The sequence below is a fragment of the Perognathus longimembris genome, chromosome 8 (genome assembly GCF_023159225.1).
Source record: "Perognathus longimembris pacificus isolate PPM17 chromosome 8, ASM2315922v1, whole genome shotgun sequence".
Classification (NCBI taxonomy): domain Eukaryota; kingdom Metazoa; phylum Chordata; class Mammalia; order Rodentia; family Heteromyidae; genus Perognathus; species Perognathus longimembris.
In genome coordinates this window covers 60,783,559-60,806,796 of record NC_063168.1, presented here as the reverse complement: position 1 = coordinate 60,806,796, position 23,238 = coordinate 60,783,559, and the positions used below count along the sequence as shown (strand labels likewise).

Below are 23,238 nucleotides of genomic sequence, written 5' to 3'. Positions count from 1 at the left end.
GCTCACTGTGACTCTTTAAGACACTTTCTTTGAGGTCTAAGGTCACTGTATTTGGTCCAGCTGCCTGTAACAAACTGGTTTCTCAAGTTCTTTGTAACAAATATTCTTAGTAGCATAGTACAAAGGAAGAACTCCTGAAAGAGAAGTCCAGGGAATTCTGGACTAAATTTCAGTTTCTTTATTCACTCACACACACACACACACACACACACACACACACACACACACACGGCAAATACCTCAATGTTAAGCTTAATGAATATATGGTGAAATGATATTTTAGATACATTAGGTTAAATAAAATATTTAATTCTCACTTTTATAATTATTTGTTGTTGATCATGGGGCTTGAACTCAGGGCCTGAGCTCTGTCCCTGAGCTCTTTTGCCCAAGGCTAGTGCTCTACCACTGGAGCCACAGTGCCATTTCTGATTTTCTGATGCTTACTTGGAGATAAAAGTCTCATGGACTTTCCTGCCCTGGCTGGCTTTGAACCATGATCCTCAAATCTCAGCCTCCTGAGTAGCTAGGATTACAGGTGTGAGCCACCAGTGCCCAGCTTGTTATTTAAGACTAGATCTTGTCACTTAGCCCAGGTTGGCCTCAGATTCACTATGTAGCCCAGGCTGGATTTGAGTTCTTGATCTTCCTGCCTGTGCTGCTGTTGCTGCTTCCTCTTCCTCCTCATCCTCCTCGTCCTCCTCCCCCTCCTCCTCCTTCTTCTACTTCCTCACTCTCTCTCCTCTCCCTCCCTATCTTTTATAACATGGCTACTAGAAAATTTAAATTACACATGTAACATACATTTGTGGCTTACATTGTTTCTAGCAGAATGCATTGGTTTAGATAATTTTGACAACTTCTCTCAAAACTCATTCTACAAACCCAAATATTGGGCTGGGGATAGGCCTAGTGGCAAGAGTGTTCGCCTTGTATACATGAAGCCCTGGGTTCAATTCCCCAGCACCACATATACAGAAAATGGCCAGAAGTGGCGCTGTGGCTCAAGTGGCAGAGTGCTAGCCTTGAGCAAAAAGAAGCCAGGGACAGTGCTCAGGCCCTGAGTCCAAGGCCCAGGACTAGCCAAAAACAAACAAAAACCACCCAAATATTCTATAAGAACAATCTATTTCTCCGTTGAGGCTGATATTCCCAGTGGATTTTAATTTTCATCTCACTAGATTTAGCTAACATCTAATTGAATCCTCTGCTCTTTCTTGGCCTACGAAACCCTGCCAAGCATAAAGCATGTTCCCACAGACTTCTCATTCAGGAAGTCATGCTCTTGCTAATCTGAGCAAGTACAGTCATGTGCAGACCACAGTAAACAGGCCTCCAGAGTAAAGTACTTAAGCTACATAATAGATGTTTTCTGGTTAAAATTTGTTAGAATCACTGGGTGCCGGTGGTTCATTCCTGTAATCCTAGCTACTCAGGAAGCTGAGATCCCAGGATTATGCTTTGAAGCCAGCCTGGGCAGGAAAGTCCATAAGACACTTATCTCCATTTAAGCACCAAAAAAACCCAGAAGTGGAGCTGTGGCTCAAGTGGTAGTGTACTAGCCTTTAGCAAAAAGCTCAGAGACAGTGCCCAGGCTCCGAGTTCAAGCTCTAGGACTGACATACACACACACACACACACACACACACACACACACACACACACCTTGTAAGAATCTCACAACCTATCAATTCTTTCTACTTCCTTTGTTCCCATATAATCACACAAACATTTAATTTAGAGGGCTGGTCATTCTCACCCCTTCAAGACTCTCAATGCCAGATTTCACTGTAGCTGAGGTACTTCATTTAACCCACACAGGCATCTCCATTTGCAAAAATATTAAAATGTAATTATGTGTGTGATTAATTTTGTGTGTCATTTTGACTTGGACACATGATACACAGATATGTAATCAAATACTACTTGAGGTATTTCTGAGACAGTGTTTTTGGATGAGGCTAACATTGTACAGGAAACTGTACGATGATGATGATGATGATGATGATGGGCTTCATCCAATCAGCTGAAGATGTGAATAGAACAAAGAAGCTGGCTTTGCCCAAAGTAAGACGTCTCTTCCTGCCTGAATGCCCTTGAACTAGGACATTTGTTTTTTCCTGTCTTCAGATTGGAACTGAAACATGAATTTCCTGGGTCTCGAACCTGTGGCCTTCACCTAGGAGCCACACCAGCAGCTCCCTACCGCTCCCAATGTGCCAGTCACCCTGCAGGTCTTGGGACTTGGCCACTTCTGTAATTGTGTAAACCAATCAGTTCCTACACATGTGTGTGGCCATTCATTCATATTCTCTCTGTCCTTTTTCTCTGACTAATACCGCTTGTTATCGTGAAACACACTGGCCTGTCTTACTCTGGCTTCTTTCTTTTGCCATGGCTTCCATCTGGTCACTGGTGTGGAGTTGTCCTAGCTCTAAGACCCCCCTCCAGTCCCAGGAGATCATCCCCTTTTCTGAACTCCCTTTAAATGATACACTTTAGTCTTTACTTAGATACAGTACTAATTGAGTTGTGTCCTGTTACTCTAGCTTCCCGTAACTTCTGGTTGTTACCATCTTACATTCCACTCCCCACCTCCCCACCCCCGGCAACCTGCATGCATGCACACAGCATGCGTGCACACACACACACACACACACACACACACACACACACACACACATCCCATTTTATAAAGAAAAAATTGTAGGTAGGTCCTGGGGCTTGAACTCAGGGCTTGAGCACTGTCCCCAAGTTTTTGTGCTCAAGGCAAGTGCTCTACCACGTTGAGCATTAGTTTTGGCTTTTTGGTGGTTAATTGGAGATAAGAGTCTTATGGACTTTCCTTCCAGGGCTGGCTTCAAACCATGATCTTGACATCTCATCCTCCTGAGTAGTGAGGATTACACGTGTGAGCCACTGGCACCTAGCTACATCCCCTTTCATAGGTTCTGACACTAGCAAACAGCAGGCACTCAACAGGTATATTACCTGGATGAAAACAAGACACAGGAGGTAAAGAGGAATGCCTGAGAAGGCAAGCTGAGTGTGAATGGATCGGGGAGGGAGGGCTGGGAAGGCAAGCTGAGTGTGAATGGATGGGGAGGGAGGACTGGGAAGGCAAGCTGAGTGTGAATGGATCGGGGAGGGAGGACTGGGAAGGCAAGCTGAGTGTGAATGGATCGGGGAGGGAAGACTCAAGGCAAGCTGGGTGTGAATGGATGAGGGAGGGAGGGCTGGGAAGGGCCTGGCACCCTCACCTTCATCCAGCACTTCTCCATCAGGCTGCTACTTCCTGAGTCCCGCACTTTGAGGTAGCAGTCTACTGCACGGCCATATTCTCCAGTCTGCTCCCACTGCCGAGCTTGCTCCACGAGGCCCTCCACACCCCTGTGGGGAGGAATGTGACCAGGATCAGGAAGGGGCACTGTGGCCTACCCTCCCAAGCCCTGCCAGCACTGCTGCGATTTCTGGCTTCATACCTGCCCCCCTTTTTGGTAGCTTCCCGCTCATATTCTTCCTGCAGGGCCTCCAGTTGGCCAGGCACATAGTCCTTGCAGATCCGCAGAGCGTCGCTCCACAGTCCGGCCTCCTGCTCAGAGTTCCAGGTATCATGAAGGCAGAGGGGAGTAGGCATGGATACTTCCCTCTGCCGCACAGGGCCCACTGATTCCTGGGTCCTTGTACTTTTCTCATCTTTCCTGTTGCCTGTCCTTGTCCCTCCCCAACTTTTCTCAATAGTAGGGGTTGGCATGGCCCTCATGTGGCCTTTTATTCCATCTTTCTCCTCATGACCCAAAATACGGTGACTTACCTTATAATAATTGAGAGCCAGGCCTGGTCTCTGGGCCCGGAGGAGCAGCCCTTCTGCTTTCTGAAAGTCCTTCTCTTCCAAGGCCCCTCGGGCCTGTCCTATAAGTACCTCAGCAACGCTGTCAGGGTCATGGGCCTCGGCCACGCGCTGAGCTGCCTCCCAATCCTGGTTGTGAACAAACCTGTCCCAGATGAGGCAAAAGAAACACTAAGTAGGGGCTGGAAATGGCCTAGTGGCAAGAGTGCTTGTCTGGTATACATGAAGCCCTGGATTCCATTCCCCAGCACCACATATATAGAAAACGGCCAGAAGTAGCGCTGTGGCTCAAGTGGCAGAGTGCTAGCCTTGAGCAAAAAGAAGCCAGGGACAGTGCTCAGGCCCTGAGTTCAAGGCCCAGGACTGGCAAAAAAAAAAAAAAAGAAAAGAAAAGAAAAGAAAAAAAGAAACACTAAGTATAGGACCAAGGTCTCAACATGGGAGACAGCCATGTCAATGACAGGGTGTCAGACTTATTGGTACTATGTTTGAATGAAGGCAAAGATAATTGTAAAAGATCAGAGGACAAGATAAGGGATTTATGGGGTGACTCACATGAGGACTGCCTCCTTAGGTTTACCGGCTCTGATGAATTCAGCTTCAGCCTCTTCAAATTTACCCTAGAGAGAAAGAAAGGAGCAACTCATGATGAAAGGAAGGCTGGCATCCCAGCCAGCCAGCAGACAGGAGTTTGAAGACCTGGCCATGGAGGCTAGAGGACAGAAGAGGAGTCAGAATCATATCCATACCTCATCCTCTAGGTACATGGCGTATCTGAGATGAATCTCAGGGGTTTTGTGCTTGAGGGCCAGGCGGGAGAGTTCAAAAGCAAACTCAAAGGAACTGGAATGGAAGATAAGCATTGCCTATTTAATACTTGCAGAAGGCAAGAAAAAACAGAGAGGGCAAGGATTGAGGAAGAAAACGGGATTTAAAATTGATATAAGGAGCCAGGCACTGGTGGCTCATGCCTGTAATCCTAGAAGCTCAGGAGGCTGAGATCTGAGGATCATGGTTCCAAGCCAGCCTGGGCAGGAAAGTCCATGACACTCTTTTTTTTTTTTTTTTTTTTGCCAGTCCTGGGGCTTGGACTCAGGGCCTGAGCACTGTCCCTGGCTTCTTTTTGCTCAAGGCTAGCACTCTGCCACTTGAGCCACAGCGCCACTTCTGGCCATTTTCTGTATATGTGGTGCTGGGGAATCGAACCCAGGGCCTCATGTATATGAGGCAGGCACTCTTGCCACTAGGCCATATCCCCAGCCCCAAGTCCATGACACTCTTATCTCCAATTAACCACCAGAAAGCCAGAAGTAGCACTGTGGCTCAAAGTGGTAGAGGGCTAGCCTTGAGCAAAAGCTCAGAGACCAGCATCCAGTGTCCAGACTCCGAGTTCAATCCCCATGACCAATTTGAAAAAAATTAATGATAACATCAAGTGACAGAGATGCGAAGGAAGACAGGCAGGCAGTTGTAGGATGCTCACATCACTGTCATGGTGGACCCAGAGATGGCTGGGCAGCTTGAACTTTCCCTGAGGCCAGCAGGGAGACTCCTGCTGCTCCGACACTTCCTCCAGAGCATAAGCCACATGAGCAGAAAATGACCTCCCCAAAGATAGTGATCTGACTGCTCCTGGCCCTTGTGGCATTGGCTTAAGAAAAACTGACTTTGAATTTAACAGAATCACATTGCTCTTACTAGTGCTAAGCTGCTGGCATGGTGCAGCTTTATAAGCTGTTCCCTCTCTGTCCTCCTTAAAACAGTGCTGAAACACTGTCTCGGTCCCTCACAGACAGGAACAGCTATGAATTGTTCTTGCTGCTTTATGGGTGTCCTTTCAAGGACCTTCCCACATCCCATTTCTTCATCCTTGTCTCAGCTTTTAGGAATGTTTTCAGTTATACATCAGTTTTCTTCCTTGGTTTGAGGGCACTGGCTGGGATGGGGCCAGGGTGGGGGTGGGGGTGGGAAGAGGCCTCAGGCCTTACCAGTTGTCAGCAGCATGGTCAACAGCAGCCTCTAGGAGTCCCAGCTTGTTAAGCAGCCTAACCGCAGCCTTTCCTCCCAGACTCTTCGCCCACAAGTAGGCCACATGTTTGTGGGCATTAGCTCCTCCATGAGCCTTGGCCACCTGCAAAGCAGTCACTCAACAGCCCCCACTGACAGTTGCTCCCTTCACATCTCTGAAAGCCTGACCTCATCTTGAGAAGGATTGGCTCACTGTTCTAAATCAATAGAAGAGGGCAAGTTTCAGGTCTGTGAACTTAGGTTGAAGTGCTTAGGGACCAAGGATCAGCTTTAGGAAGTCCACAACTCTTAAAATTATAAGTAAAACTTGGGCATATGGTTGTGACAAGAGAGACTTTGGTTGCCATTGTATTTTCAAAGATGCTCTGGCCAGTCAAGAACTAGTCACGTGAAAGTGGAAAAGAGGAAGACATGTACTCATAGTATATGGCCTCGACTCCTTACCCGGTAGGCCTCTTCCCAAAGTCCACTGGACCGGTACATGTTCACTGTGGCCTTCCATTCCTGAGCCTCAAGGTAGTGATACTCAGCCTCCTGCAGTCGTCCTTCAGCCTCCAGCTCCTGCAGGAAGATGAGTCTGGGTGAAGTGGGAGAGGGAGCCTGGTTGGGTAGATGGGTAGAGCTGCCAAGAGAAGGGCTCACCTTGCCCAGATGGAGGTGTGTGTCACTGAGTAGATCTGGGTGGTGCTTCCCGACCAGGCGGATCATGTCATCATACAACTTGTGCTTTTTGAACATGGTGATGGCAAGATCGGGCTCTTCCACTGTCACATATAGCCTGGGGGTTGGAGATATACCTGGGGCCTCCTACATCTCCACCCCTGTTGCTACTACTTCTAGGCAGAGATCACACATATTTAGACCCCCTTCCTCATTCTCTCTCTGATGCCTTGCCTCCCTCCACGCCTCCTGGGTGGCCACACTTACCTTTCAGCCTCACGGTACTTGCCCTGCTTCTCCATTTCCTGGGCCTGGGTGATATATAGCACTGACACATCTTCTGGCCGCATGCACTTCATTGCCAGCTGTGCAGACACACAGAGCCCTGGTAGCCTCAAGTGCCCATTTCCGAGGCAACCTGCCTGCCTGGGAACTTGGAACTCTTCCAACTACCATGGAAGATTGGGTATTGACACTCCATTAGTTTACAGAAAGCCAACTGTGTAAGTAACAGTCAGAATTCTTCTCTGTGCAGCCTTGTGATTGGGGAAATACATCCCATTATCTTACTCTTTCTGTTCCCACTGCACTGGAGTATGGGGCAAGAACAAAGGTATGGAAGGATCAGATACTCAGAAAACCAGTTGATTTGTCAGCTCCCAAGCCCATCTGCTTTCCAGAATGATAGGCTCTACCTTGTGGGCTTGTTCCCATCTGCCAGCCTGGGTGTACATATCTATAGCATCTTTGGTCCGGTCTCCCTTAGTATAGAGCTCTTCAGCAATCTGTAGTTGATAAAAGATGCAAAAGGTCAGGGCAACAGAAATAAACTAATTTATAAGAGGAAGAAATAAATCTTAGCTGGGATATTAGAGACCGTGAATAATAGAGAAGAAAGGATGAGCACGAGTAAATTGTACCTTTTGTTGTTTAGGAAAAAACTAGCTCAGTAATACCAGGCCTCTGTAGGAGGATCAAAGCTTGAGGCTAGCCCAAGACAAAAACAAAAACCCTATCCAAAAAATTATGAAAAGCAAAAAAAAAAGGGGTATGGCTTAAGTGGGAGAGTGTCTGCCTAGCAATCACAAGCTCCTGAGTTCAAATCCTAGTACTGCAGAATGAAGACAATACAGTGAAAATCTAAGGGCTTCATATTTCTGCAATGCAAAACAACTCCTCTCTCCGGCTATGCTGGAACTATTCATAAAGAATCACTTGAGCTGGCCCAAGAAGATAGGTGGCAATCACTTTATGTATCTAGAAGGAGTGTCTGTGCCATGCTGGATGAAACTGAGGAAGTAAACTGTGCTTTCCATTCCCAGTGATGAAGCTGTTTGGACCCCAGAAAGGATTTGATGAGCTAGCTGTTCTGGACGCTCCTCCACTTCCTGTCCTGGGTGCCCTCCTTGTTGTTCTGAACTGCATTGTCTCATGCTGCAGAGAAGGTGCCTGCCTGCTCACCTCATACTCCTGCAGAGACGCGTAGTGTTGGGCCACGCGAGGATAGTATTTAGACGCAGTGTTCCGGTCCTGTAGATCTAATATATAAATTGCCTTCTTCCACTGGCGGGCACCCAGGGCAGCCTCAATTGCTTTAATGGAGCACCTGGCATAGTTAGGAAAGATGAATATGCATGAGGAAAGAGGAAGATAAATGGAAGAAAAGAGACACCTTAAACATACTCCAATCTACATTTTGAGATCTCCTCTCCAGGTTGGGGGCTAGGGAAATTTTTTTTCTACCACGAGCACTGTGGACATTTATAACATCATTTTAGAGCCATGAAAAATTATCAGCACAGAGAGATAACCACAGGAAGCAGACAAGAAGTGTCTGTCTGTCACATATTACATGATTTCTCAGGCTTCCTATGGCCACAGGCCAGATATTTTCTACCCTCTATGTTTTAAGCTGTAGTGTCCTTTCTTGACTCCACCTCTCCTATAACACCCAAATCTCCATTATACTCCCACGCCATCATACCTGGCTTCAATATAGTGATTGATGGCTGCATCAAGCTGCTTCTGCTGCACCAAATGGTCCCCCCAGGCCTCCTCTAGTTTCATCACCTCCACTGGGAAGGCCAGTCGAGCCAACTCCACCGCTGCCAGGCAGAGAAGGCACCTGGCTCAGAACTCCAGGGATGGGACTCAGGATAACAGGATAGGACAATGAAGCATGGAGAACAGGCGAGAAGTGGAGAGGAACACTAAAGCCAGTCAGCCTAACTAGATATCCCCAGAGAGGTTCAGGGAGGGGTGGGGGTAGGGGACTGGATGAGCAAGAGCATACAACAGACAAAAAAAGGCTTGTGGGCAGCTAGTACCTTTCATGAAAGCATTGCCTTTACAATAGCATTCCAGGGCCCGCTGTGGATTCCGAATCTTCTCAAAGAGATCACCTGCCTGTTAATACATATTACTACAATGAAACCCCTACAACACAAAGAATCAAGAATCAGTCCTCAAAACAGAAGCAGTTTTGGAAGACAGGGAGGGCTATATACTCAACAGATTCATCTAGAGATGGGGGGGAGAGGTGTACGAAGCCTTGGAGATGAGGGCTAGGAAAAGGAAGTTAGCCATACCCTTTCATACAGTTCCCCCTTGATGAGGGCTGTGGTAATGTGCTCTACTAGCTCCGCGTTGGCTAGCAATTCCTCTCGGGTCAGCACCAGCCGTGCAGCTTTGGCAGGGAGCCCAGCTTTGAGGTAGAGGCTGATGGCTGCCAGCCCATCTCCTTGGCTCTCCTGTAGTTCACCTGCTCGCTCCTCTTGCTGTGTGTCCATCAACCACTGGTAGTAATCCCGACGTAGCTTCTCTAGGGATGGGTGTCCCTGGACACACATGGGGAGAGCCAGGACACACATTCCTCCGTGCTCTCCTGCTTACCTGCCTTTCCAATCCCTCAGAAGGAGTGGATCCTCCCACGTCACCATCATCCTAACTCCTCACCAATTAGGTCCCAGCCTCACTCCAATTACTTGATAAGATGATGTAGAAACCTCTTTGTGAAACTAAATTCTGGATAAGTGCGGGGAAGACAGAAGTACCTTGGCTTCAGCTACAGCAATACAGTCATCCCAACGGTGCAGCTCCTGGTACATCTCCATGGCCTCCTCCACAGCATTCTAGGAGAGCCAGATAGAGGGAGGGAAGACAGAGAATCAAGTCAGTAAGTCCTGCTCAGCATGGCGAAGAAGTCTCACCTTTTAGTTACTGCACAAACAAAGGTAGAACAATCAGTCTCTCTCTCTCCTCCTCTGCAGTGCCTGGGTATTGAACCCAGGGTCTTGCATGTTAAGCACATGCTCTACCACTGACCCCAGAAGTGGTTTACATGAATCTAGAAAAAGCTTAAGCTTCATTTATATAAACATATATATATGTGTTATGTAATTCTTCTTAAAGAAGGCTCCTCAGACTGTATAAGTTTGGGATCTCATGAAACCTGGATTTACAAGAATTGCCAAGAAAAACTGTGGAGCAGAGGGGATTGTTAATAAAAGAAGTAACTGAAGCCCAAAGGAGGAAGTTTGCCTACATAAAGACTAATACAGGATGAGAAAATTAAGGAAGGAGTGAAATTAACTCCCCACCTCTCTAGAAGTTCTCTCCAAACCTTTTGAGGCCCAGCTGACCAGTGCTCTTTCCTTTTCTGAGTTTTCCTTACTTCCTCTCAGATTCCCTCTTTCATCCTGCCTCTCTCTTTCTATTACCTGTTCCAAGAAGATCATTTCAGCCAATTTGTAGTTCTTCTCCAGCATGGCTAGACGGGCTCGGACCTGATAGAAGTCTGTTCCTTCTCCACCCTGCAGGGCAAAGGGAAGTCTGGCTATTCTGGGCTGAGACAAGAAGGCCCTAAGAACTGGAAGCTAATAGACTTGAGAAGCCAAAACCTTTTATGGATTACAAGCAAGGACAAAATGTTCCAACTGGAAGGTAGAGGAGGGGTGGGCAGGGTAGAAGACACTAGGAATGGGTGGAAAACTAGGAAACATGGAGGTGGTACTAAGAGAAAACTCAGCTTGGAAGACTGAATGAGTCAAGAGGATAATACTTGCATATTCCCTGGACACTTGATCTGCAATCTCATTGGTCTCATGCAGGAATCGAGCTTTGGCTACATGACCCAAAGCAGAAAAGCACCTATAGCATGGAGGCAATGACAGCAACAGTAACATTATTACAGGACCAGCATTAAGTACATTAAGTACCAGCAAATGTACATTGAGCATTTATTACTGTGCAAGGCACTGTTCTTATCACTGGAGGCCCAAAAGGGAATAAGAAAGAGGGTCTTGCTCTCAAGGAACTTTCACCCTAGTAGAGACAAGTAGAAGTAAACAAAGGTAACTTGATAAAATGTACAGTAACATTAACCATGGTGGTACTGTCATCTGTGGCAGAGGGGACCAGTTAAGTTGATGGTCAGAGAAGACTTCTGAGCACCTAAGGCTTGAGCCAAGACCTGACTACAGGAAAGAGAGCCAGTCATGGTAAGGTAAGGAAAGGTCATTCCAGATGGAGGAAATGCTAGTGCAAAGGCCCACACAAGGATGAGTGTGGCATGCTCAAGGGCCAGAGAATGCCAGTGTGGCTGAGACTAGTGGACATGTAGGAAAATGGTACGAGAAGGAGGCCAAATACTTGCAGTGAGCCACTGGACCGTCTAAAGCACAAAATGGACACAATCTAACTTATGTTTAAAAAAAAATTTACCTTGTCTGCCTTGGCATGAATGGATTATAGGGATATAAGACTAGTGTCCGTGAGTTTAATTAGAAGGCTTTGCAGTACTGTAGATGGGAGATGGCAGTGGTCTGTGCTAGTGGACAGACAGTAGGGTGGGGGATATGTTTTGAAGACAAAGCCATTAGGGCTTGCTGTAGTCTATATGTGGGGAGCTTATATCCCTATGTTCTTTGTATAGATTCTCTCACTTGTTCTTTGATACCTTTACCACTGCCATTCTTCTTTGCCATCCTATGAAGTAAACCCTATTATTGTTACTTTACACAGAGAAAAATCAAAACCCAGATTTGAAATGGGCAAATAACATCTCTGAGGTTACATGAATTGGTAAGGTTTTAATTTAAGAAGTCTGGAGTCCTGTACCACATCTGGAATGCACATATCCATGTACAGAATGAAAGAAGTGAGTGTTAAAACCTGTTAAGGGGCACTTAGTTGCAAGAAATGGAAACAAACTTAGTAAAAGACTCTTGTGGTCTAGTATGGAGGGTACTTGGAATACATGCCCCATGGCTCTCCTATTTCAGGCAGGTGAAAAGGAAGCAGTGTCTACACACTAAACAGGAGCAGCCCACAGAAGAGCTACTTAGGCCAGTCTTCCCAGCTGCCTGGCACCTCAGTTCTACAAGTCTGCCTCACCTTTCAGCAATGTGGAGTTGCCTTGCCTCTAGAGCCAGTTTACTCAAGGTTTTCCACATTGCCTCTGTTTCTGGGGTCATTTCCAGGGTCTCCAAGAAGGCTGTTGCCCTGGAGAGGGAGGAAAGCAAAGATAAGGAATGAGGGCAGGGTCTGGTAGACACAGAGGAATACTGGTGCTGGGCAAGGAGAAAGGGAGGAGCCACTTTTGTCTAGTTGTCTTCCTGGACCACCCGACCATAATAACATACAGTGTTTTACGAGCCACCCCAGGAACATCTCTCCCAGACCCAGACTCACCCACCCCTGCAATGGGTATTAGCAGCCTCTCACCGGATATAGTTGCCATCATCAATAGCGGTTCCAAACTCGATAAGGCCTTCATCCAGTGTGTAGGCAACAGTAGTTACACCTTCTGTCACCATCACTTCAGTCTTTCCCCCACCCCGCTCCAGACCGACAACATCACCCTGTAAAAGTCAGTCCCCACCACATCCAAATTCCACATTAGTGTTTCCACCAAATCAGTGTAGAAGAGACCTTGCCCTCACCTGACCCTAGCACTCATACACTGAGGGTATTATAGTGGGCCTTGTTTCCCTAAGTCGTGGTTTCTCTCAAGCAGATAAAAATAACTCATCTGTGGGAATGTCCTTGGGTTAGAGTATGCTCATAACTATGACAGCACCCATGCTTGGGGGTGCACTGATGAAGCATGGAATCTACTTCTAGCACTACCAGAGGCTAGGTTTTGGGGTTTTGGGGTTTTTATTTTTGCCAGTCCTGGGGCTTGAACTCAGAGCCTGGGCACTGTCCCTGAGCTTCTTTTTACTCAAGGCACTCTACCACTTGAGCCACAGTGCCATTTCTGGCTTTTTCTGTTCATGTGGTGCTGAGGAGTTGAGCCTATGGCTTAATGCATGCTAGGCAAGCATTCTACTACTAAGTGACATCCCTAGCCAGGCTAGGTATTCTTAAGGGTCCTCTTTTTTTTTTCTTTTCCCCACTGTGGGGCTTGAATGCAAGGCCTGGACACTGTCTCTGAGCTGTTTTGCTCAAGGCTAGTACTCGATTACTGAGCCACAGCTCCACTTCAGGCTTTCTGGTAGTTAATTGGAGATAAGCATCTCATAGACTTTTCTGTCAGGGCTAGCATTGAACCACAACCCTTAAATCTCAGCCTCCTGAGTAGCTAGGATTAAGGCATGAACCACCAATGCCCAGCTGGAACATTTTTTTAATTGCTCAGTTTGTTTGAAGAAATCACTAAGAATATTCTCCACTCCAAAGTTACCTGCCTCTTTGAAAAACAGATTAGAAAGGCCAGGTACTAGTGACTCTCATCTATAATAATCCTAGCTACTCAGCATGCTGAGTTCTGGGGATCAAGGTTGGGAGTGGCCTAGGCAGGAAAGTCTTATTTCCAATTAACCTGCAAAAAGCTGGAAGCAGAAGCATGGCTCAAGTGGGAGAATATCAGTTGTAAGTGAAAACACCAGGCAAGAGCTCAAGGCCCAGTACTAGTACAAAGTTGAGTTCAAGACCCCCCCCCCCCCAACTGACCAATATGACCAAGAAAAATGGAGAGTGAACAAGTGGGAAAGGTACAGATGCCCCAAAGGTAAACAGAGTATGAGGAGAATAAACCTTGAGCCCTTCAGTAGGATGGAGAGAATGAATCTGAGATATCTCATTAAACCTGAGCTCCACTCTATTGTAAAGGGAACAAAAGCAAGAAATATAGATTCTTAAAATATTTGATTTCTGCCCAGTGTTGGCTCAGGTCTATAATCCTAGCTCTTAGGAAACTGAGATCTGAGTTTAACAGTTTGAAGCTAGCCCAGGAAGAAAAGCTCATGAGACTCTTATCTCTAGTTAAGCACCAAAAAAATCCAGACATGGAGCTGTGGCTTAAGTGGTAGAGAACTAGCCTTGTAGAAACTAGCCTTGAGAAAAAAAAAAAGTACAAGGTGCAGGCTGCAAGGTGCAAGGTGGCTCACACCTTAATCCTAACCACTCAAGAGGTTGAGATCTGAGAATCACAGTTCAAAGCCTGCCTGTGAAGCAAAGTCCATCAGACTCTTAACATTAACCACCAGAAAACTGGCAGTGGAGTTGTAGCTCAAAGTGGTAGAGCACTAGCCTTGAACAAAAGAGCCCAGGGACAGTGTCCAGGCCTTGAATTCAAGCTCCAGGACCAGAACAAACAAACAAACAAACAAACACAAGTTTGATTCCTGCTAAAGTGAACATGGAAATTATGTCCATTTTAGGCTTGTAAGATTCTAAAAGAGCTGGGCACCAGTGGCTCACACTTGTAATTCTACCTATGCGAGAGGCTTAAAAATGGGAAGATCATGGGGCTGGGGATATGGCCTAGTAGCAAGAGAGCTTGTCTCGTATACATGAGGCCCTGGGTTCGATTCCCCAGCACCACATATACAGAAAACGGCCAGAAGTGGCGCTGTGGCTCAAGTGGCAGAGTGCTAGCCTTGAGCAAAAGGAAGCCAGGGACAGTGCTCAGGCCCTGAGTCCAAGGCCCAGGACTGGCCAAAAAAAAAAGGGAAGATCATAGAGAAGCTGGATGGTGGTCATGCCTGTCAACAAAGCTGAGAAGCCTAAAATAGGTAGATCACAGTCCTGGTAAGTGCCTGGGCAGGAAGTGAAGTCCTATTTAAAAAATAACTAGTTCAGAAAAGGGCTCGAGATGTGGCTCAGTGGTACAGCAATTGCCTATCAAGTATAAGACTCTAAGTTCAAACCCTAGTACCACACACACACACACACACACACACACACACAAGATTCCAAAAGATTACATACATACACACAAACCCCCCCCCCAAAATAAAAGGGGCTGGGAATATGGCCCAGTGGTAGAGTGTTTGCTTCGTATACATGAAGACCTGGGTTCAATTCCTCAGCACCACATATATAGAAAAAGCACCGCATAAATAGAAGTGGTGCTGTGGCTCAAGTGGTAGAGTGCTAGCCTTGAGCAAAAAAGAAAGCCAGGGAGAGTACTCAGGCCCTGAGTTCAAGACCCAGGACTGGCAAAAAAAAATAAAATAAAATAAAAAGCAAGGAAACAAACTACTGTGAAAGAGTAAATAGTAACTATACAACATTTTTAAATCTTCAAGGGTTTCAGATATTAAAAATAAGTTACAGGGGCTAGGAATGTGGCATAGTGGTAGAGTGCCTGCTTAGCATGTATGAAGCCCTGGGATCAATTTCTTAGTACCACATAAACAGAAAGAGCCAGAAGTCGTACTGTGGCTCAAGTAGGAAAATGCTAGCCTTGAGCACAGAGAGGTTCAGGGAGAGAGCCCAGGCCCTGAGTTCAAGCCCCAGGCCTGGCAAAAAAAAAAAGAAAGAAAAATAAGTAACAGATAATGAATTACAATAAAAAAGTTACAGTTGTGGGCTGGGGATATGGCCTAGTGGCAATAGTGCTTGCCTCGTATACATGAGGCCCTGGGTTCAATTCCCCAGCACCACATATACAGAAAACGGCCAGAAGTGGCGCTGTGGCTCAAGTGGCAGAGTGCTAGCCTTGAGCAAAAAGAAGCCAGGGACAGTGCTCAGGCCCTGAGTCCAAGCCCCAGGACTGGCCAAAAAAAAAAAAAAAAAAAAAGTTACAGTTGTGAAGCTGGGTGGTGGTAAACATCTATAATCCCAGCAGTTGGGGAGATAGGACTGAGGGAGGAGAATTGAAAGTTCAAGGCCAATGTGGGCTATATAATAAATTACAGATGGGGATACATAGTGAGGCCCTGTCTCAAAAATTATGAAAAATTAAAATTTTGAAGTAAACCCTCAACGGATTTAAGTAAGAGATTATACAAGGATAAAAAATAAATTAATAAACTAAAAGATGGAGCTGAATTAAATTATTCAGAATGTAGTATGGAATAACAAAAAAGGAAATATGTAGAAGCTAAAAAGGCAATGAAAAGCTGGGCACTGGTGGCTCACTTCTGTAATCCTAGCTATGCAGGAGGCTGAGATCGGAGGATCCTAGTTCTAAGCCAGTTGGGGAAAACAATTCCAAGAGACTCTTATCTCTAATTAACTAGCATAAAAACAGGAGTGGAGGTGTAGCTCAGGTGGTAGAGCACCATCCTTGAATGATAAAGGCAAGTGAGAGTGAGTTCAAGGCCCAGTACAGCCCCCCCTTTCCAAAAGCAACAACAACACAGATTAGAAATGTAACATATGCCTAGTTAGAGTTCTGATGGAGAATGGGAGAGGAGAAGTGGTGTTTAGGAAGGAGGAGAGCAAAGAAAAAGAATGAAAGAATAAATGAATGAAAGAAAGAAGGAAGAAAGAAAAAGAGATTAGAAGTAAAATTCTAGACAACTGGCAAAGTGAGATAATCAACGTTAAAAAGGCTTTCAAGGCCCCTTGTATTAGTTGCAAAGGGTAAGGCTACCTGCAGATTAACTCGAGACTAAGTACTTACTGAACTTTCAAGAGTAGCCACTCCAGAAACAGGATGTCAAACCTCCAACCCAAAAAAGTAAAAAAATGCACTAAAAAAAGGCAAAGTTGAGACCTTGATCAGTCTAAAATGAGACCAGAAAGAATAATAATAATAATAAAGCTGGACGCTGGTGGCTCACACCTGTAATCCTAGCTACTTGGGAGGCTGAGATCTGAGGATTGTGGTTCAAAGCCAGCCAGGGCAGGAAGGTCTGTGAGACTCTTATCTTCAATTAACCACCAGAAAACCCCAGAAGCGGCACTGTGGCTCAAGTGGTAGAGTGCTAGCCTTGAGCTGAAGAGCTCAGGGATAGCACCAAGGGCCAGAGTTTAGCTTCATGACTGACAGAGAGAGAGAGAGAGAGAAAGAGAGAAAGAGAAAGAGAGAGAGAGAGAGAGCATTAAGTCTTTCTCCATACAAAAACTGGACTAGTCTAATGCCAGGCCTGAGTCTCTTTGTGGCATTCATGCACTCCTCGTAGATTTTAGTTACTGAGTGGGTATGATGTTGTGGTGGGACATTACAGAGGGTATCATTTTCAGTCTGAGAAAAAGGAATTCCGGGGCTGGGGATATGGCCTAGTGGCAAGAGTGCCTGCCTCATATACATGAGGCCCTGGGTTCGATTCCCCAGCACCACATATACAGAAAATGGCCAGAAGTGGTGCTGTGGCTCAAGTGGCAGAGTGCTAGCCTTGAGCAAAAAGAAGCCAGGGACAGTGCTCAGGCCCTGAGTCCAAGGCCCAGGACTGGCCAAAAAAAAAAAAAAAAAAAAAAAGAAAAGAAAAGAAAAAAGGAATTCCAAGTGGCTACTAACAGTGAATGCGGCATAGACTCTCCCCTCCTACCAAGGACCAGCAGAGAGAGAACTCTACATATGATTCAATGAAATCCTAGGACCACTAGGATGGTGATTCATGCTCCAGGAATATGAATAAAGATGATTCCAGAATCTAGTTCACCTTGGGAAAGGAGTCTAAGCTTCACTTTCCAACTCCATTACAGAGAATATGGGAGGTAGACTGAGAAAACCAAGCAACCCGCAGGCTCCTCAGGCATGTAATTTGCTTGGTGCCATGTTTGAGGTCCCCTGGTGTTAACGTACCCGGATAGAGGACATGGTGACCCTCTCAGGTGCCTCAATGTTGTACCACACACATAAGCTGTTTCGGTTCTGAGCTACCAGCACATCACTTCCGGGAACCCATTGCACATAGGAGCAGAAGTTGAGTATCATTGTCTTAGAGCAGTTTTCAATGTCATACAGATGTAACTGAAGAAAGAAGAGCAGAGAGCACAATGAGAAGGAAGTGACTTTGGCCATTTCCTAGCAGTCAGGTGCATGCTGAATTTCAAAACTTATTCACCTTCAAACCTTGAAGTTAATAGTGAGTTTGCATGCCGGCCCTGGCCAAAAAAGAGATTACTAAAACAGCAAAGATACACATTGGAGCAACTGAAATTAAACGAAGGACAGATTTTCATTCTTAGAATAACTTTGGGCCTGAGTTACCAACTTGGATTACTGTGTTAGACCCCTAGACAAATTAGATGGTCAGGAAATTTGTGATAAAACTGTGAGCAATCATCAGACTTCGCTTTGACTCCAAGGTTAAACTCTTTGGCAATAACATATTGAGAATCAATAGAGGGGCTCAAGCCAGTTTCAATGCTATCAGGTAACTGTCACCGAAGAGCAATAGCTCTGGGCAAAGGGTCAGCTAAGTACGAGGACAGCAGAGCAAGGAACTTGCATGAGGACACAGACTTGCAAATAGCAAAAGACAAACTGACTTTCAAACTCTCCTTTTGCTTTGACAGGACAGGTTGTAATTCCAGATTCAGAGAATATTGATCCTTCTGTACCTTTTGCTATGCCAATGACCTATAGAATCAAGAAATTATGCCCATCTTCTTTTTTTTTTTTGCCAGTCCTGGGCCTTGAACTCAGGACCTGAGCACTGTCTCTGGCTTCTTTTTGCTCAAGGCTAGCACTCTGCCACTTGAGCCACAGCGCCACTTCTGGCCATCTTCTATATATGTGGTGCTGAGGAATCGAACCTAGGGCTTCATGTATGTGAGGCAAGCACTCTTGCCACTAGGCCATATTCCCAGCCCCAATTATGCCCATCTTGACACTCCTAATCCCTGGTAACAACTTGTCTCACACCCTCTATGGACTAGACAGGGCTTAAGGCTTGACACTCTTCTTACACGAAGTTTCCGGTCCCTGAAGAGGAGCTTGTGCCCAGTCTCATTAAGTTCCAACCAATCCACACGGCTCTCATGGCTTATGGTACCAATGTTGTAGCCACCAATCAGATCCACTAGAAAGAAGAGAGGGTAAGAAAAGTTTGGTCTTGCAATCAATGATGGGCTTTAAGAATGTTGTATCTGTCCAGAGTGTGTCAGTATGGAATGAAATGCAGAATAATTCAGCTAGGATGTGTAAGAAAATTAGGTCTTATCTAGGTTTGTAGGTGGTTTTGTTTAACCATGTAGTATACTAAAGTCCAGACCTATCAAGAAATGGGATTCCTCTCTGTAACTTGCATTTGCCTCTGATGCTGAGTTCTGAGCAAATGGCCTTTACCACTCATGAAATACTCTGAAAAACACCACTTAGCACATTAAGGATAAGCCTGTTGCTGCATGCTAGTGAGAGAAAGCTGGCAAGTAAAATGACCTGATGACCATATTTCTTCAAAAGAGTTACCTGAACACTCCCATGCCTATGGTGTGAGAGCACTGGACAGTGAGGGGTGGGGAAGGCTCACAGACAAAACATGTTTCTTCCTTTCTTTCTTTTGTTGGTCATAGGACTTGAACTCACGACCTGGGTGCTATCCCTGAGCTCTTTTGCTCAAGGCTAATGCTCTACCACTTTAAGCCACAGTGCCACTTCTGGTTTTCAGGTGGTTAATCGGAGATGAGTCTCATGGGGACTTTTCAGTCCCAGCTGGCTCTGAACCATGAACCTCAGATCTCAGCCTCCTGTGTAGTTAGGATTACAGGCATGAGCCACGGATGCCCATGCTAGGCCAGCATTCTACCAGTAAGCCATATTCCCAAGTTTCTAGCTAAATCTAGGCAGGGCTGAGTGTTGTAGCCCACGCCTGTAACCCTAGCACTTGAAAGGCTGAGGTGAAGGCAAGAAAGCCCACAGATGAAAGGCCACCCTGGGCTAAAAAAGACCAGAACTGGCAGAGAGCAAGAGCCAGAGTGACACTGTCCAAAAAGAAATGTAATCTTTACCTGACTTATCTAACTGTGGCTGGGATCTGAGGATCATGATTTGAAGCTAGCACAGGCAGGGGAATACAGGAGACTCTTTCTCCAATTAATCACCAAAAAGCTGTAAGTGAGCTCTGGCTCAAGTGGGTAGAGCCAAAACGCTCAAGAACAGTGCCCAGGTCCTGTGTTGAAGCCCCAGGACTGGCACTAACAAGTAAATAAATAAGTAAATAAAATGCATGAATGAATAAATAAAAGTTGGTCTGTGTGAAGGATAAATATGGTTTAAATCTTGGGAGACAATGTGAGAAATGGTCACATTTGAAGCAGACTATCAAGATTGGCTGGGATGCATTTGGGTGGTCTCCTGATCAAAGTTCATTTGTACTTTTTTATTGATTCATATTATCAATGGGCAATGTGTCTGTTTTGTTACATAATGTGCTTGACTTTGTTATACAGAGACCAAATGTTGGATAATGTCTATAATTAAACATGAATTTTTGTTGTTGTTGGTTGTGGGACTTGAAATCAGAGCCTGAGCACTGTCCCTGAGCTCCTCTGCTCAAAGCTAACACCCTACCACTTTGAGCCAGCGGGTCACTTCTAGTTTTCTGGTGGTTAATTGAAGATATGAGTCTCATGGACTCCTTGCCCAGGCTGGTTTTGAACTGCAGTCCTCAGGTCTCAGCTTCCTGAGTAGCTAGGATTACAGGTGTAAGCCACCAGCACCCAGCTGAATTTTCTTTTAATTAAAAGGAAAAGTGGTCAAGTCATGTCTTTTTTCTAATAATAATTACTTATTTATTGTCAAAGTGATGTACAGAGGGGTTACAGTTTCATATGTTAGGCCATGGGTACATTTCTCGTTCTATTTGTTACCTCCTCCCTCAATTCCCCCTCCCCTCTCCCCCCATGAGTTGTTCAGTTGGTTTACACCAAATGGTTTTGCAAGTATTGCTTTTGGAGTCGTTTGTCTTTTTATCCATTGTCTCTCGATTTTGATATTCCCTTTCAGTTCCCTAGTTCTAATACCAGTATATAGAGTATGCAGGGTACTCAGATGAGATACAGTGGTAGCACAGGGACAACCACAGGAAGGGGATACAAGAGGATCATCGACAAAAGAAGCTACGGTTTCACATGGCATGTTAAAAGTAATTACAACAGTGATATAACACTCTTCTCCATAACATGGAGTTCATTTCACTTAACATCATCATCTTATGTGTTCATAAGGGCATAGCTATTGGGCTCTTGTGATCCTCTGCTGTGACTAGCCTAAACCTGTGCTAATTATTCCCTATGAGGGAAACCATAGAGTCCATGTTTCTTTGGGTCTGGCTCACTTCACTTAGTATAATTTTTTCCAAGTTTCAAGCCATGTTTTAATGCCTAACTATAAGTAGAATCATAAGATGCTAGAGCTGCAAGGACCTTACCTCTGTGAACTCTGTAACTACACAAAGTTCTATGTGTCTATAGTCATGTAAGATAATCTGATAAAGGGTCTATGATTTTCATTAAAGGTTCATGACCTCCCAAATTTAACAGAACTCTTACTTTACAAACATTGAAAATATGGCTGACAGAGTGAATGATCTTGACTAATGTCTCATGGTTCATTATCACCACCAGAATTTCAGACTTTTATTATAGACACTTATGTTTCTGAATTTCACCTCCATTACCTAAATTTTACTTCATGTGAAGTATAATATAAAATTACTGTTTTTCTAGTGGTGCTGTGTTTTAGAACTCAGGGCCTATACTTGCAAGTGCTTTACTACTTGAACCTTGTCTTTTCTTGTTTTTATTTTTCCAATAGGCTCTCAAGGTTATGCCCAGGCTGACTTTGACTGGGAATCCCCTAATTACTTTTCTTGCTTATCTGGGATGATAGATGCACACCACCATTCACAGCTTTTATTGGTTGAGATGGGGTTTCAAGAAACTTTTGTTTGGGCAGGCCTCACATGGCAATTCTCCTGATCTCTGCCTCCCTTAGAAGCTAGAATTACAGACATATGCTACCATGCCCAGCTATGTAATGAAAAACTCTCTTAAAAATAGGCTGTATGAAGGGGGGGAGGAAGGGGGGTATGAGGGACAAGGTAACAAACAGTACAAGAAATGTATCCAATGCCTAATGTATGAAACTGTAACCTCTCTGTACATCAGTTTGATAATAAAAATTTGAAAAAAATAGGCTGTATGTATATATATGCATATATATGTACATACATATGTATGTATGGAAACTTGATTTATGACAGAGATGGCATTAAAAAGTTAGTGGGAGAAAAACTGACTTCATAAAAAGTTAAACATATGGAAAAATATAATTAAACCCCTACTCATATTATATATAAAAATAAATTCCAGGTGGAAAGCAACATTAAAAGAAATTAAGTACAGGAGGGAATAAGGAAGGGCTCCTTAAATAAGACCTCAAAGTGACAAATTATTATTTTTATTGTTGGTCATGGGGCTTGAACTCTGGGCTTGGGCAGTGTACCTGAACTCTTCAGCTCAAGGCCAGTGCTCTACCACTTTGAATCACAGTGCCACTTCTGGTTTTCTGATGGTTAACTGGAGGTAAGTCTCATGGACTTTCCTGCCCTGGCTTGCTTTGAACTGTGATCCTTAGCTCTCAGCCTTCCGAGTAGCTCGGATTACAGGTGTGAGCCACCAGTGCCCGGCTGACAAATTATTTTTTAAAGCGATAAAACAGACAACATTAAAAGTATTTTTAAACACTAATGATGCTCAAAAAAAAAAGAAGAAAAAAGCCACAGGCTGAGGCAAAATATCTGCAATGCAAATAACTATCAAAGGCATATGTAGAGAACTTCAAATCAATAATAAAAGACAGCTTGATTTAAAATGGGTAAAGGATAGGGACTGGCAATGTGCAGAAGAAGAAATCCAAAGTTTAATAAATAAATCAAATACAGTAGAATAAAATATCATTTCATATACATCAGTAAGCCAAATCATGAAGTCAGGTTATTTCAAATATTGGAAAGAATGTTGAATAATGGGAACTCTTAACTGCTGAGGTAGTACAAATTGACACAACCCATTTGGAAAGTAATTTGGAAATATTTAGGGAAGCTGAAGGTAAAGAAACATTTCCTTCATGATTCAGCAATCCCACTTTAATAAAATTTAGAGAATGGAATCACTTTAATAGTAGATAATCAACATCTTATATGCTATCAATAAGAAAAATAAAGGATTCATAGTAAACATAACAAAATGTTACACTTTCAAAGAAATACTAATAATAGCTAATATTTATTAAGTGCTAATTATGTACAAGGCACTAACCTAAGTACTTGTCATATAACATAGGTACTATTTCTGTTCCCCTAGGTGGATGAGGAAATTGAGGGATAGAAATGCTAAGTAAGTTAGGACTTTTTTCTTTTTTGGCCAGTCCTGGGCCTTGGACTCAGGACCCGAGCACTGTCCCTGGCTTCTTTTTGCTCAGGGCTGGCACTCTGCCACTTGAGCCACAGCACCACCTCTGGCCTTTTCTATATATGTGGTGCTGAGGAACTGAAACCAGGGCTTTACGTGTACAA

The 23,238-nt window shown here is 44.7% G+C and overlaps 1 protein-coding gene across 1 annotated transcript in view; it reads right to left on the bottom strand.

The window, feature by feature from the left end:
- The window catches only part of Ift172 (intraflagellar transport 172), a 41,128-nt gene that overhangs the window by 5,962 nt on the left and 11,928 nt on the right, over window positions 1-23,238 (bottom strand). The window contains exons 15-35 of the mRNA XM_048353228.1: window positions 18,629-18,741; window positions 17,520-17,687; window positions 12,263-12,399; window positions 11,933-12,040; window positions 10,603-10,687; window positions 10,258-10,350; window positions 9,592-9,669; window positions 9,127-9,375; window positions 8,866-8,944; window positions 8,523-8,643; window positions 8,000-8,144; window positions 7,234-7,323; window positions 6,806-6,903; window positions 6,521-6,656; window positions 6,323-6,439; window positions 5,839-5,981; window positions 4,600-4,693; window positions 4,406-4,470; window positions 3,815-3,995; window positions 3,483-3,592; window positions 3,261-3,390 (exon numbers count right to left, since the gene is read on the bottom strand). Of these exons, the coding sequence (XP_048209185.1) occupies window positions 3,261-3,390; window positions 3,483-3,592; window positions 3,815-3,995; window positions 4,406-4,470; window positions 4,600-4,693; window positions 5,839-5,981; window positions 6,323-6,439; window positions 6,521-6,656; window positions 6,806-6,903; window positions 7,234-7,323; window positions 8,000-8,144; window positions 8,523-8,643; window positions 8,866-8,944; window positions 9,127-9,375; window positions 9,592-9,669; window positions 10,258-10,350; window positions 10,603-10,687; window positions 11,933-12,040; window positions 12,263-12,399; window positions 17,520-17,687; window positions 18,629-18,741 (2,540 nt within the window). The remainder of the gene's footprint in view (window positions 1-3,260; window positions 3,391-3,482; window positions 3,593-3,814; window positions 3,996-4,405; window positions 4,471-4,599; window positions 4,694-5,838; window positions 5,982-6,322; window positions 6,440-6,520; window positions 6,657-6,805; window positions 6,904-7,233; window positions 7,324-7,999; window positions 8,145-8,522; window positions 8,644-8,865; window positions 8,945-9,126; window positions 9,376-9,591; window positions 9,670-10,257; window positions 10,351-10,602; window positions 10,688-11,932; window positions 12,041-12,262; window positions 12,400-17,519; window positions 17,688-18,628; window positions 18,742-23,238) is intronic.